Source organism: Aphis gossypii, chromosome X, assembly GCF_020184175.1.
Source record: "Aphis gossypii isolate Hap1 chromosome X, ASM2018417v2, whole genome shotgun sequence".
NCBI lineage: Eukaryota > Metazoa > Arthropoda > Insecta > Hemiptera > Aphididae > Aphis > Aphis gossypii.
In genome coordinates, this window is record NC_065533.1 from 35026217 (window position 1) to 35043776 (window position 17560).

Consider the following 17560-nt stretch of genomic DNA (forward strand, 5'->3'; position numbering starts at 1 on the left):
ATATATTGTATATTTCACCATGGTAACACCTAAATATCTAATAGGTATACTTTGTATTCTTAGAATTGTATGACTAATATTTAAGTTATTACATATATTTTCATCGTTTTCAAAAAAGAGAATTGTTAATTCGTTTAAAGGAATATTTGCACAATTAATAATGAAAGTCAAATAAAAAGTCTTAAATATTCAGTGACAATTGCATGTATGTAAGTAAATGTTTAACTTTATTTAGTTCATATGTTGTTTTAGCATGAACAGATTTCCATGTCTTGCCTGAAGATAGCCGACACATTGTATCATCTGGCAAGGGCGTATTTCTGGGGGGAGGCGATCGCCCCATCGCCCCCCCCCCCAGAGCCTCTGTTTTTATTTCTATTTAATAGTACCTACTTTAATATTTTCGTAATTATATGTAATTATGATACAAAAAGTTTTTTTTTTAAATTGTATCAATAAGTCGCCCCCCCCCCCTTGAAAATAGGGCCAGAGACGCCCTTGTCATCTGGGTATGTTCCCTGTGAACTTGCCTAACCAAATTATAGACTTTTGTTTATTATTTCATTATTAGGTAAAATGTATAATACTACATATGCATTTTTTGTGGCTCCAGTCGGACGCTAGCCACACTTTGACCACGTCCAAGTTCAAGTCAACGTCGACGTGCGAGCGATACTCCCGGGCCATCGTGGATGCCGTCCTTTTGCTCGATCGTCATCAGCGTCCTCCTGGACGACTGCATCGTGTCCAACAAGTGCTTGTACGCCGCTTCCAGCATCTTTTCCTCGTCCTTGGTCATGGACTTCCCGCACACGGCCAACTTACACATGTAATGAACCACGTCCGAAGACCGGTTCACCTCCTGAGCCATCTTCACCTTCCACAACCTGCCTTCCTTCGATTTTTCATTATATATTTATATTATATTCATGATGTGCTAATTAAGCACTTTAATATTTATATTTTGTAACGTTATTTGCAATGTGCTAATCAAGCACCTTAATATTTATATTTTATATTTTGTAATGCAATGTGCTAATCAAGCACCTTAATATTTATATTTTATATTTTGTAATGCAATGTGTTAATCAAGCACTTTAATATTTATATTCTGTAACGTTATATGCAATGTGCTAATCAAGCACTTTAATATTTATATTTTGTAATTTTATATGCAATGTGCTAATCAAGCACCTTAATATTTATATTTTGTAATTTCATATGCATTGTGCTAATCAAGCACCTTAAATCACATTCATATTATATTCATAGTGTTTTGTATTGATTTATATATTTAATTTTATTATGTTATTATATTCAAATCATTCACATTAATTTTGTTTTATTATTATTTTTGTTATATAATTTAATACATGGTGTGAAAGCCAGAAAGCACATTAAGTGTTATTTCTTAGTAGCATTTAATGCGAGTAGCGCCAACAGATTGTTTACTAAAAATATTAACTAGTAATAAATAATAATTATGTTTACATTTATGATATTAATTGTTAAATCAATTAAATTGAGATTTCAAGTATAATTATTTCTATTATGCTATCATAAAATAAAATTAGAATAAAATATATATTTTTTACAATTAATTCAAATTTAAAAAATTTAAAAAAAAATTAAATTAAGGGTTCTAATATTATTAGTTATTACGTACATACATAGTTTGAAAAATGGGCACTATATTCCACTTATATTTTCTTTACTGCCAAATAAATTACCAAGTACATATGAATAGTTATTTCGAGTTTTAATTAGTAAATGTGCAACATACAATATTGATTTAAATCCAAAAACAGTCGTTGCCGATTTCGAACAAGGTATACATTTTGCAGTAAAACAAGTCTGGCCTTCAATACTTTTAGTAGGGTGTCGATTTCATTTATCACAAGCTTGGTGGAGGAATATTCAAAGTTGTGGACTGCAAACAGAGTATAAAAATCCTAATTCTGAAGTAGGAAAATGGCTTCATTTAGTTTTTGGTTTATCACTTTTTTCGCACAAAGAAGTGGAGGATGTGTTTGTAGAAGAACTAATGACGATTCAATCAATTGAATAATCTAACTAAATTTACTAATTATCTCGTTGAAAACTATATATCATCTAATTCTACATTTCCTCCAAAACTGTGGGCGTCCAATTTAATAAGCTGTGAATGTACAATTAATGTATGTGAAGCTTTTCACGCTTCATTTTCTACAAACTTTTATTCTCCCCATCCAAATATTTTTGTCTTTTTAAAAGTTATTATTGAAACGCAGACTAGCACGTACATTGCAATAAATAGTATAGAACAGGAAAAATATATTTCTAATAGAGCATATTTAAAAAAAAAAAATTAACAATTAATTCTTATACATCGATAAATACAAATCTGGCGAAATTAGTAGAAACGAATTTTTAAAAATGGTGTGTTATCATTATTGTAAAAACGTTTAAATGTGAATTATAATATTATTATGTACCTATTAATTTAATTTTGAATAATTGACAATCAAACTTGTGACCAGTTAGTGTACCCACCTATTAATTTATTTGTGTTATTTTTTTTTTTTTTTTAAATCAGCATATTATTATTATACCTCGTGGTGACCAAATTCATTATTTTAAAATAATTGTAAACTTGTGAGTGGTTAGTGTACCTATTCATTTATTTGTATTATACTTTTTTTAAATCATAATGTTATTATTATACCTCGTTGTGACCAAATTCATTATTTTAAGATAATTGCAAACTTGTGACCGATTATAGTGTACCTATTATTTATTAATTTGTATTATACTTTTTTAAATCATAATGTTATTAATTATTATTATACCTCGTGGTGAAACATTTATAAAGCATGCAAAATACAAACATCATGATTACCAGCTTAAACTATTATTATTATTATATATTTATGATTTAACCACCTATTCTTTTATTATTATTAATGTTATTTTATTTTAGTTTTCATTAACTTAACTGTATAAAGCCTATACGTTTCACCGACTTGGAAGACTTTTACTTTTAACTCGCAAAAAATTCGGTTATTAACTAACTAATAAGTTTTCCTTAGGTATTGTAAAATATATTGAGCGCAATTGGTACATCGACCCTAAAATGTTTAGAGCACAATTGGTATATCGACCCTAAAATGTTTAGAGCGCAATTGGTATATGAAAAGGTAATTTTAAGCGCAATTGGTAAACTCCCGTATAAATAGGTACCTACTTCAATCAGTTCAATCTGAAAATAATAACTATAATAGTTGATTCAAGTTATTATTGTATACGAGTATAATAGGTACCTACCTACCTAATAAGTAATAATGTATTAACAGACATGATCGTAAATGTAATCATAAGATATCAATTCTGACTAAAAATGTTTGTGAGTAGAAAAATGTTCTTGTTCCAGAATCCAGTTACATAGGTATCTACTTAATCCTAGAGTACTAAAAAAATTCTGAAAAATAAACATTAAGCGATAATTTGATGAAATTTAAAGTCTCGTAATGGCATATACTAACGAAATATCGTTGACAGATATAAATAGTAAATACAGCATAGGAAATTATACATATACAATGTACCTACCTAATACATGTACAATTTATTCGATAAAATAATTTTTATTTGTGTGTTTTTAACTTGATATGTTTATTAAATTTTGTATTGTTTTGATGAAATAAAAACTACATAGAATTAAAACCATAATATAGGTACCTATCTAATTAAAATAAAAATTTTTATTAAGATATCGGTTTTACTTAGCTAAATACAATATGTTACGTCATTGAATACAACAAGCCTCCGTGGCGCAATGGCTAGCGCGTTCGGCTGTTAACCGAAAGGTTGGTGGTTCGAGCCCACCCGGGGGCGTTAATTTTTTTTTTTTTTGTCAATTTATTGTTCATTAAAATTGTCAATGGCAGTATTAAAACAATAAAAATAATATGCAAGACTCGAATACGACAAAATTAATTTTTTTTACCATATCAATTAGCGACAATAAAACCAGTAAACTGATGCTTTCGAGTTGTACCTATTTTGTATACTTTCGAGTATATATCAATTTAAAAAACATTATTTCTAATTCGAGTTTTAGCCACACACACTGGCAACAGCATAACTTTTAAAATAGATATTTAAATCAATCTATGATTAATAAATTATTCATTTATTTCATGTCAATATTATTCGATGAAAGTTAAAAGTATTTATAGTTCATTTTTTTAATTGCAACAAATGGATTTTCCGAAATTCGTTTTTTAATTTTTATTCATTATTAAATCAACAAAACTACAATCATTGATTATAAATACAATATTAAATTTATTATCATTATATTATTATTGTAGGTATTTATAATCAATGCTACAAGTTAGTTATCTTAACTAGATCCAATATTCTATCAGAAACCAACACTTAAAATAATACATTGAGGCACTTTTAGTTCTTCAAATCGTAAAAGATAAAAAAAACACGACATTGTTCACATTGTTGTATAACTAATTCTTATGACTTATATTATAAGAAATAGTATATTTACAATACCCCCATAATACATTTCCAGGTTTGACATTTCTTTGTAAAAAAAAAGGATATACCTAACAATAAATAACGATAGACAATAGTATAAAACAATTAATTTTAATTCCACGCTATATTCTATAAGTCCTGTATCGCCCTTAACATCTCCATAGGAAATCAATATATTTAAACGCGGTTTTTTTTATAATACTAAAATATAATATTATGTAATATAATATTTTATAATATTAAAAGTATGGAAATTCTGATTGAATAAAAAGCCAACTTTTTTTTTTAAAAAATTCAATAATTTAAAAAAAAATGTTATGCATTTAAGAATTTTCAATTTTTAAGATAGCCATTATGTTGAACATATTTTTTTAAAACAGTTCAAAAAAAAAATATATTAAAATTGAATAAAAATTGACCAAGTTATGTTTTTGAATAATTGTAATAAAAAAATCAATTATTTCACATTTCAATAACATAAAATAATTCATTACATTTTTTTTTATAAATATAGAATGTTTGAAGTGACCTCCATTTTTTGCAACACAGAATTGAAGTTTTTAAACCAAAGCGATTTTAATACTTAAAATATTTTGTTCAATTTTATGACGAGAATCAGGCAATGGACACGACGGATTTTAAGTCGCAATAATTATAACATTATTTTTAGCAATAATTATAACTGTAAAATTATTTTCAATTTCGTAACTTTAGGTTCACTTCATGATAATTAAAATACTTAAAAATAGATAACCAGTTTCGCTATTCAGCAAATGATAAGACACGGCTATTTTTATTTCTATTCAAATCAAAACTTTAATTAGGTTTGTAAAAGTATTATCATGCTGAAATACCTAGATATTTTATTATTGAAATGTGAAATAATTTTTTTTTTTGTTACAATTATTCAAAAACATAACTTGCTCTTACCTGGTCAATTTTAATCAATTTTAATATTTTTAGATTCTGAATGGAGTGATAAATCATAAATGTAAAGATTTTACAATGATCTGTGCTTCTTTTTTTTTGTGTGTGTGTGTCCGTGACTCGTGTACAGCATAACTAGTGGAAATAATGCTTCTATTTCAAACTTCGGGGGTGGTTTCCGATGGCAAAGTGAATATCCTAGATGCACTATAGAGGTCAAAAGTAAACATTATCCAACAGTTTTAAAAAATATCGAGTAAAACAAAAAAAAGAGACGGAAAAACGGGAATTTCATCGCAAAACCAGTTTTCGACCAAATCGATTTTTTGGTAACTTTAATTGGTGGTAACTCAAAAACTAATCACTGTATAAATACTTGAAATTTACACCACACGTTTATATTATAATTGTTATTAATACATGGCTAAATTTTCAAAATATTTTGAGTTATTTATAGACAACTGAAATTTTCGATTTTTCAGAAATTTTTTTTCGAAGAGTCAATAAATTTTTTTTAGCCCAATCAAAATACTTGAAAACTTAATACGAAGTTCATCATAAGTTATTCTTATAGTGATTAAAAAATTATAAGAATACATAGACACAACTTTTTTTTATTAGCATTTGAAGTTTAAATATTGATAAACATTCGTCAAAATCATGAATATTTGCAAATTATTTTATAGGTATAATTCATAAAAATTTTATATAAGTACCTAGCTAAGAGTTGAAAATTTAAAACAAGATTTTTTATAAGTTCATCTTACAATAATTATAAAAGAACTTAAATTTTGATGTATTTAGGCCATTAAAACATAAACCACCTTATTCACCAGACACCAACCACTGGAAATTATATCCTAGGCTGACAATTGACAAATCATCTTCGTTCATAATCGTGTTTCGTATACAATGATACCTATCATTGGATTCGAATTTAACACTCCTATAATAATATATAATATTGATCCACACGGCACGTCGGCACCAATGTACAGCAGACCTGTACCCACTCACCCGCTTTTTTTTTTAACTTTTTTTAAAAAATGTTTTCAACAAAATGGCTATCTTTAAAATTGAAAATTCTTAAATGCATAACATTTTTTACCATTCAATCAAAATGTCCATACTTGGTATTGTAAAAAAAAACCGTGTTTAAATATATTGATTTCTCATGAACATATTAAGGATGATACGGGCCTTCTGGGACATACTGTACAGAGTAAGCTAATAATGTGTTTCATGATACAGAGAACTTAAATTAAAAATTTTATTTTCCTTTTTTCGCATATTTTGTGATTTTTAAATTTTTAGTGCTTTTTTGCTTTTTAATCTATTTTTTGAATCAAAATTGGTCTTATTTTATGAAATTATATTTTACCAATACGTGGCTCAAGATTTTTTGTCAATCAAATTTTCAAGTAAATTGTAAATGTATAAATTAAGTAAATAGGCCGATTACGCTGATACAACGCCGTACAATTACAGCGATAATATTATATAGATTAGGTATAGGGATAATATACTATTATAATGATTTCGAATTAGGTATTTGGTTCCAATTTTTGTTATGTTGGGACTTTTTTGTCGATTTCTTATATAAGATTTTCTTTTTTACATGTTTTTAGTGCATAGGTTAGGTTTGGCAATAGTTGAGGTCATATTATAGCACATATTTATGCAATTTTAAGTGCTATAAAATCCCAACCATACTTATAAGTTATAATAATTGCACTTTGTATACAGGCAAATTAATTTTGATCCATATACATTCTTATAGATTTTATCAAATAGTGTATCTATAAAGATAAGAAACTCTGCGGTTGTGGTGTTAATTTGTATTGCTATTTCATTGATTTTTACTAGTCAAGTATTTCTACTTGACCTACTTAACCTGCGAAATTATAATTAAATTTTATTAATGCAATATTTTAGGATCATTTCTCCATCCAATTTTGGTCTTACCATGTTTGCACTTATATTTCTAATTTAAGTAGGTACGAGTGAATATGACACGCAAAAGACAATACATGCCTATGAACCCAAGTTAATATAGTGTATTGGACGGAGAAATGTCTTATAGTCTATATAATAGGAAATTAAAATGGACAATGACCAGTACCATTCATTTATTGCTCCACTCAAATTTATAACTAGAAAAGTCAACAAATTCCAAGTAAACATTATGAATATCATAACAAATTGCAATATGTTTCCAGAAGTCGTATCTGATTAATACAATTATCAATAGAATCTTCATCAGTTAGGAATATTTTGATGGAAAGCATGGTCAAATTTCTTTAAGTATAATTTTTTTATAGATACTTTATTCAATATTGACAAATTAATTAAATGTACATTGTATATTAATTAAAATTTATCAATTATAAATCAGTTAACTCAATATTAATTAACTTTGAGTATCTGTTAGAAGATATCTAATCATAATTCTTATGTCAAATAACATTTTCTAGTAATTTTAACAACAAATGTTGTGGTTAGTTAACGAGAAAATATTAAGTTTAACTTGAGGTATATACTTATGCTATTTTATCTAATTAATTATCTTTAACAACTAAATTATAGTACTTATAATCAAAATGAATGAAGTTTTTAATAATAACTCATAAGATATTTTAAAATAATTTAAATAGCTAAGAACATAATTAGGTAATTGTGGTACAAACAAGTACCCCAATGAGTTCATGTTATAAATACAATTAATCAATTACAAGTAAAATAATTTCTTAAAAATAAAAATATTTGATTACTAGTATAGTTAATTTATTTAACATAAAAACAGTTATATTAAAAATGATCTGACATAGGTATTATATAACTGTTTACTAATATGAAACATGTGTGTAAATATAAAATACTTAAACTATCACAATAATATTACAATAATATAAAACTGTGTATAGACTCAATAATAAAATAAAAAAAATAAATAAAAAATAGATCAATTTAAAATATTTGTTCAGTACAAAAATTTTCTGTTTTAATGTTATTATGTAACTAATGGCATTAATAATAACATTAAGGAGGAATCTTATTTATTTTAATTAAGTAAATAAAATAAGTGATACAATTAATAGAACATTTAGCATACATTCTTATTATGGGTATATTGTCGAGAATCAATAAAATATACTTTTTGCATTGCATAATTAAATATTATGATATATGGTAAATACCAGGGGTGGCCACATACACTTTAGCGGCTCGCATCTTATCATAATATTTTTACAAACAAATTTTTTTAGCATGAATTTATGTATTATATAATAATATGACCTTTTTTTTTTTACATTTTGGCTCTTCCATATATTACATTAATACATTTGGTGGCTCGCAAGTCTCTTCTCGCTGGCCACCCCTGATATATACAATATATAAACTTAAAGAATGTAAAATGGAACATACCATGTACAATAAGAAAACATAGCACATTATAATAGCATATACATCTTGATTTCAAGAATTAAAATTTATCATAATCCATATTGTAATATTAATTTTAAGTTTTTGCCATTAAGCATTTAACTATGTTTTTGCTGCAATAGAGAACAAGATATATTCATCAGCTATATATTTTACATTTAATACTTTACACTAACATTTTTAATAATTTTTACTTGGCCTTCCTAATATTCATTGACTAATTCATTTATTAGTACATTTAAAATTGATCATTGAGTGATTGAACAAAATAATAAGTTATTAAATGGACAATAATTTATGAATGATATAAAATGCAAGACAATAAAAACCTCTCATACTTAGTATACCTATAGTTGGGCATCGCATTCAGTTGAGCTAAAAACTTGTTTAAAATTAAACAATTATTTAAATCAATAAATTACAGAATGGCCGAGTGTCAGGCACGGCGCCAAGGGGAGGCAAGGTGGGGCTCTAGCCCCCCAGAAAACAGATCAGCCCCTTCGCCAGCCCCCCCACTAAAAAATATGTACGATAGATATTGTGTAAAATATCAATATTTAGCTTATATAATATATTTGTCACAACTAAACAAATTGAAGAATAAATTAAATTTATTATTTGTTTAATAAGGAAAAAATTTACTACAATTTCAATAAAATGTGTTTTGAAATTTGTAAAATAAGAAAAAATCTTTTATTTATTTTTTATTACCTTTATTGAGTACTAATTACTAGATGAAAATGAACAAATAAACGTATCCCAAATCATTGTATTATGTTGTTATATGATACGAAAATATTTATATTTCATTAAAATAACCTCAGTATTTGTTGAAAAATTTTAGCCCACGTAAAAAAAATATTTGCCCCACTCTGCCTCCCCTGGAAAAAAATTCTAGTGCCGTGCCTGTCGAGTGTACATACTTTTCTTAATCAAATAAATATTTTATTATTATCAAACAAAATTATTTTTTGTAAATAAATTAATATTTTAAAAATGTTTGATGAAATGTAAAATGACAAATTCTAAAATATAACATGATACATTGTATAACAAATAATAAAAAAATCAAAGATCATAAAAATATTATATAGAACTATAGATTCATAATTCATTCACAGAAAAGTTGAAAAAAAAAATTATATTTGAATACATGAAGAAAATATTAAATGTTGCAATAATATAACTCAAGTTTAATAAAATATAAAATAAATAAATACAATTAATGGAAAATAAAATATAATTCATACGATAATAATTAATAAAGAAAATAAATCATATTAAATAGTAAAACATATAAATTTTAACTTTGTAGTTTGTATCATCACAAAGTTCCATACATCTAAATTGTACACAACAGATATATTAAGTATTATAAATTATAATATTTAACTAAATTAATTTAATATGTCGTTTTTAAGTACATAGGAACACTTAATAAATAGTCAGAGTGGAAGGAATTCAATTGAATTTTATATTCTATAAAGAAGTCATTATTAAGCGAATAATATTCAAGAGTATCATTTTTAAACACCATAACTTTATCAACATTAATAGAACACATAGTAGTACTTTCATCATATTTTATAGTAAAAGATTTCAACTTCTGGCAGAACTTATTCATTGGACAATAACTGTGTAAACTAATAATCCGATCTTTGTCATAAGCTGAAAGTATACCATAAAAGAAAAAATATGTGTAATTAATGTGTCTTATTTTTCATGAGAACATAGAACTTACCAAGAATGTAAACAGTGTCATTATAAGTGCTTCCACAAATAACCACTTCAAATAAATTAATTCTATGACCACTCCAATTTTGAACGTTTTTGTCATATGGATCAAGAGTTAGGTAAAACCATTGTGGATTATTGTTTTTAGTTATCAATGCCAAGTTACCCTTATACTCCAAAGTAACAAACGATTCTCTTTGATGAGCATAACATGGGAATGGTTTCTGGGTAACTAAAACAAGTGAATCACTCTCTGAAACGAATAAATTATAAAAATTAAATTTACTAGCACAATACATTTAACTATAATTTACCTTTTACATAGGCATAATGTTCGATAACTTGATTTATCAATCTGTGTTTGGTAACACCTCCAAGTAAAATCAAATTATCGCCACAAAAATATCCAACTCCGTGGCGTCTAGGAAGTGGTTTACAACTGAAAAAAAAAAATGAATAAAATATAATTTAAATCAATTATTGAATAATTTAGAACTTTTAATTACTCTGGTAATCTTTTCCACTGTTCTGTCAGTAAATTATACTTCCACGTATCCACATTCCACATTCCTCTTCCATATGCAATTTCACCAGACAACACATAAACATCCAAATCTAAAAAAATTAAATAAATATCATATACACTATACAATAAGTATAAATTATTTTTGTAACCTTTGATAACTACTTGATATCCAATTGTATCAAGAGGCAATGGATCTAATCTTAGAAACTTTACAAACTGCCTAATACCCCAATCCCAGCGGTACATAAAAGCATGGCCGTCATCTTCATTTTTGACAGCACACAAAACATAAGGAATACATCTAATCGGATTAATTAAACTTACTATGTCTTGATTATTTTTAGGAAAATATATAAACGGCTTGATGACATTTTGTAAATCTATATTTTCAGTTTTTGAAATACAATGTTTCAAATGTTCTTGAGTCATACGATTAAAATACACACAATTAACGGCTAATTCATACTCAAAATTGTAATTCTTGTTCGTTGAACACCAATCCATAATCAAATCAAACACTTCTTTTTCATTTTCAACATTTAAATTAATGTTTTTCAACAATAATTGTAAATCTTGTTCATTTAGTTTCAAGAAACCAACTTTATTCTTTCTCAATATTGTTGTAAAGTTGTACGAAATATAAGCATGTGCTTTATCGAATAAATTCTTCAATCCAAGCTTAGAAGCTACTGGAAATATATTTACTGCATTAATTGTAAATAAATATTTTTCTTTGATAACTTTAATAGACTGAAAAATTATATAAGAAAACTGAAGAAGTTGTGATACTTCCAGTATAAGAAGTAAATCTTCTAAACCATTAAAAATAACTTGATTATTTTCTAAACTGCTAATGACCTTCATAAAACCAACATGACTTATATCCTGAAATAACAAAATAGATTTTTTTAAATATTAAATTTGCTGAACATTAGATGTAATAATTATTATAATCGAGTTCACAAAAAGTGAACACTGGTGATCAATGATTTATTTTTTTCAAATTAGGTTTATCGAAATGACCATCACGGTCTTTATCAAAGTCTTTTCGCTTGAGAGGGGTAGAGTGCAGTATGTAGCACTTGTACCCCTTTCTCTCAGAAGAGAATTTTCACATGTGTGTGGACTTCACTCCCAGTGGAGTGAGTCTGGTGGAAATCAGTGTAGGCAACCAGAACGAATAAATCAAATATATTCTAAAAACAGGAATCCCAGAAAGAACATTTGTATTCCCAACGACTGAGTTTCAAAAAAAAAATTTAAGTTTCAAATAAGTTGTTTGGACAAATGGAAATGGCTAGCATATTCACAAACTAATAACAGGGCATATTGCAAGTATTCTGCAGCAAAATTTTAGCTATATTTTATAAAATCAGTTGAAGTATCAGGTCTCAGACTTTGGAAAACTGTTGTTTTAAACTTTTTAAAATGTAGTATAATGTAATAAAAAAAAAAAAATGTAATATTCCTAGAAAATGTAACTATCACTTCCAATTAATACCAAAACATTATTGTTATTGAAGCTGATATACATGATTTTGCTAATTAACAATTAAATTAAACTGCTAAAATTCAAATAGATTTGAATAAAAATATAATTGTTTCTGTGATTGAGTCTACAATTTTTTTATGGGAGACATTGTAATTTTTGAACATTAACGATAAATAATGATGACTTTAGAGCCTTAATGTCATTTCATATAAATTATAAACTCAATAAAATTGTCTAATGATGAATTTTATTAATTAGCTAAAACAAATTGTGCGAAAAATCACAGTATACAAGCTGGAAGACTCAAAAAAAAATTATCAGTTCTTGTCATGAAATTACAAAAGAAGTCAATAATAGTAAATACTTTTAGGTAATAGTATACAAAATAGTGGCTGGCATTGAGCAATTCTTTGAGTTTGTTACTTTGATTCTAAAACTAAAATAGTAAAAGAGCAATTTTTAAAATGTATACACATCATAGGCTTAAATGGAAGTGCACTAACAAGTACAGTTTTTAGACTTAAGTACTTAAAAGACATGAAAATTCAAGTACCTAGAAGTAAATACTTACATTTTAATATTTTATAGTAATTGTATATAAAATAGGGTTGGGCTGTTAACAGTTGTAGAATAATAGGCATCTCTTGCAGTCAATATTTGTTTATAAATACTTAACAATAGGTAAATAAGTAAGAAGAAGTTTTGATTATAAATACATCTATAGATACCTTTATATGTATTCTATGTCCTATTTGAGATTCTATATAACGTCCACTGAACATAGCTTGAAAATATGCACTATTTTCGATTAAATATGATTTGTTCATTTCGACATTAGCATCATCATCGAAATGAATTGTTACTACAGACTGGTCATCAATGTCTATTTCTTCTATATTGAACATTTCCATATTACAACTAAAACAAATCAATAATTTTAAGCAAAAAAATACAACATCTAAAAACATTATATTTTACTTATAATTATGTCTTATACTTATCAAAACTCTAAAATAATTGATATTATAAAAATATATTTTTTATTTATTATAAAACTATACAATACATATCATTCATAATAATATCTATTAATGTATAACAAAGTTGGTAGTCTTAGAAAATTAAAATATATTAATTTATAACAGATGAAAAAATAGATAATATTATGAATATATATAGACAGAATATATTAAGTTAAGTATTTAATGATACATTCATGATCATACAATCTTTTTATTTATATTAGACTTTTTAGTATTCCTAGTGTTACAGAGTTTATAAATATTTTTTATATTAATTGGTATCAATTAAAAAACTTGGTTCAAAATACCCCACAACTTTTAAGCTAAATAATTTTTTAGTGTAGTTTGATTTTGCATTGTATGTTCTAATTTTCTTTTTATTAAAAATATTTTTTACATCCTCTCCATATTACATAATTTGTTATTGTAAACAGATTTTTTTTTTTTTTACATTAGACTTTCAACAGGCAAGACACCAAATAATTTAAAGTTAATAGTTGCTAATCTTATTCAGTAGTACAGAGGAACCTCAATAAATTAAAATTCAAGGGAATTCAATTTTCTTAACTTATCAAGGTTTTCAAGATACCAAGGTTTTAGAAAAAAAATTTAACTTAAAGAATTTTTAAAATATATGTAGGAATATATTAAAGTTTTTAATTATTATATACAATGTAAAAAAAAATGTGATTATATAGTTGATTAAAAAATAAATAAATAAATAACGAAAAAAAAAAATGAAACATGAAAGATAAATTACATGAAGTATCAAGTTGTTTGTCTACAGCAATGTTTGTCAACCTATGACTAACAAAAATTTTGTATGGTCGCAACTTGTGACCCATAAATAAATACATATATGAGAATAATATTAGTCATAAATTTATAAATGCTTAAGTTATGTTTAATTTGATACCTCTACGAATAATTATGTTAGTTAAAATTTAAGTCTAACTAAAATATGGTATTGGGTCACGTAACGAACAAGCCATAAATTGTGGGTAGCTATTACAAAAAGGTTAAAAAACACTGGCCTAAAGCATCATTTCTAAACATGTTTAGTGTCACGACCTCCAAAATATGAAAAAAAAATATGATCTATCACTTTGCAACCACCAACATTTATATTAAATACAAATTTAAACAATAAAAATATAATATCATTAACTAAACAATTATTTATTTTTAAGTATATCCTTATTTATCGATTTAAAAAAGTGACTAAATTTAATTATAAAAGTGACCTAAATATGTATGTTTTTCTAACAATTTTTAATTTACTGTAATTAAATATTAATCCCTAAATCTCAAAAATGTAATTGATGCTTAAGTATCTTTGTAAAAATTATCATTTGGTCCACAAAAAATTTGATTAAAATATTTCTACAAGTAGTTTGTGGAATAAAATTCCATGGGAGCAATTTTTATTTCTTAATATAAATTAAAAACACACTCATTAATAGAGTACGGATTTTAAAGCAAAAAAAAAAAACTAAAGAAAAGCATTAAAAAAAGCAATAAAGCTGTTTAAATCTTCCAAAAAAGCATCAAAAATAGGCTTTTTTAAAAATATTAATACTATTTATTAATTCATTAAGTTATTTAAAAAAAAAGGTGTCATAATAAATTTATTTACAAGCCTGCTTCTAAACGATTTCTACTGTTTATGAATATTTTAAATAATCAATTTAATATTTTAATAATAAAAATACATTCCTCGTTCTGCTCAGAATCTAAAACAACAACTGAAATAAAAAAAATAAACATTGATTATTGATTATTCAGTAATATTAGAGATCAATTAATTCTTTTGATGCAAAATTCAATATTTTAATATAGTGTAAGGAAAACTTTAATACTTATAAATGTAGATAGAACAATACAAGTTATAAAAATTAAAATTAATACTTCAAATACATTTATTTTGAAAAATGTACCAAAAATGCCCAAAAAAGCAAAATAAAATGTTGTGCATTGTAATATAGTAGTATAAATCAAATTTGTAGCTGACATAGCTTTGTTTTAGAGCAATAGAAAATAAAGTCAAATTCCTTCAAACTCCGTACTCTACTCATTAACATAGGCGTAAACTGGGGAGAGGTGAAGTGGGGAAATCGCCCCCCTCGATATTTTGTAAAATGTATTTATGAAGGTATATTTAGTTTCTAAGTATCTTTAAGAATATGATTTATCGACATAAAATAAAATTTGCCCTCCCTTCTTATAAAAATTGCACTATGATCATTAAAGAACATATAAAAAAATATATTTATTACCTATAATATTATTTTAAGAAATAATTTAAATTTAGGCAAAGTGACATGAGAGACTAATTTTCTAAATTTGTGACTAAGAGTAAATCAATTGCAAGATAGTAACTTACTTCCAGCCCTGTGATAGGTGACAACTTAGATTCTAAACCACTTATAACTTAGTTTAATTAATAGCAAGAGGACAGCATACCCATTTGATTTGTGTTCCCATTTAACAGATAACATAACAAATTTGCATTCAGCAATTTTAATTTTGTATTGTTAGCTATAATTTTTAAAGTTAAATGAGTAATGACCAATTACCTATCAAAATCCAAGGTTGGGCAAGAACAGGGGTCGGTAATAGATGGCTTGCGGTAAAATCAACCAGCAGAGAGGAAATAAAAGGACCGCCAAAAATATTTTTCTAATGCTAGTTTTCTATATACAAGATATTTGATTTATTTTAGTATGTATCTGGAGAATGGAGATAACAATGATGTTCATATTTATTGGCTGTTGCTATTTACAATAATAGGTATAGTAACAATAACACAATAATAATTAATTACTATAATATTTAAATATTTTCTGGCCCTCGACATTTTTTTTTTAAATTATCTGAATCGCCATAAAATTTAATTTCCAACCTATAGGTTAAAATATTATAAATGTTTTCTCAATAATTCTTTAGAATTTTTTAATACTTAGATCTTTAAACGATTTATAATCAATATTAGTATTTTACATATGTATTCATAACTCATTCACTTAAATTCCACAGTTAATAACATCAAATTGGAATTTCTGAACTACTGAACGTAAATCATTAATTTGTTAATATGTTAGGTATAAGTAAGACAATGACAACATAATAATATGCGGGTTCTTACAATCCTATGTGACATCATGCTAATAACTATTACTAGTTAAATAAAAATTTAATTTTAAGTAGCAAAATTAAGTTCATCATTTTTAATGATACATGTAAATCAATTAAATTAATGTTTCCACTCAGCCACCGCCCATAAAAATGCCCGTTTCAAGATGTACCTGCGTAATGCATACTTACGCGTTGGTTGCTCAAACAAATCAGTACAGTCCACACACAATAGTCAATAATCGGCCTGCAACACTACGTTTGCAAACCTTCTTCACTATTCCACTGGAACGGCGACTGTGTCGTTTTCACCGTCGGCGCAAAGGTTAGCACCTAATCAAGCAGCCAGGCAGGACGTGAGAAAGATCTTTACTGTACACCGATGACTGGTGAACGGCTAAGCACAACGATAAGAAGCGAGCTGATGTTATAGCCTTAACCGGATAGAAACGGGACAAGCCTCACACAAAAGACTCACGGACACATCTCCGACAGACGTCAATTGTCAAATGCCTTAATGGCGGCTAACAAAGACTACATCGAAAATATTAGTATTTAGTATGAGACTACTACTACTACTACTACTACTACTACACTACACCGGGACGCTTTAGCCTATAATCACAACAACAAACGCATTCAGTATGAGACCTCAACTGTGCGCATGCGGAAAACGTACAAAATGCGCATAAGCCGTTCGTCAAAGCAGCGTTCTAACATTAAACACTAAATCAGTGTAGTCGGCGTTCG

The 17560-nt window shown here is 26.3% G+C and overlaps 1 protein-coding gene and 1 non-coding gene across 2 annotated transcripts; one reads left to right on the forward strand and one right to left on the reverse strand.

The window, feature by feature from the left end:
* The first annotated feature begins 3800 nt into the window (after positions 1-3800).
* Positions 3801-3873, forward strand: Trnan-guu (transfer RNA asparagine (anticodon GUU)). The gene has a single exon. It is a non-coding gene; the product is annotated as a tRNA-Asn (tRNA).
* Positions 3874-8569: 4696 nt separating this feature from the next.
* Positions 8570-17520, reverse strand: LOC114129741 (uncharacterized). Its single transcript, XM_027994561.2, has 7 exons — positions 17003-17520; positions 13385-13574; positions 11314-12049; positions 11145-11253; positions 10953-11077; positions 10646-10891; positions 8570-10572 (listed from the first exon to the last, which is right to left on the reverse strand). The coding sequence occupies exons 2-7, from the start codon at positions 13565-13567 to the stop codon at positions 10307-10309; spliced, it is 1665 nt and encodes a 554-aa protein (XP_027850362.1). The 5' UTR covers positions 13568-13574; positions 17003-17520; the 3' UTR covers positions 8570-10306.
* Between the last annotated feature and the right edge of the window lie 40 nt (positions 17521-17560).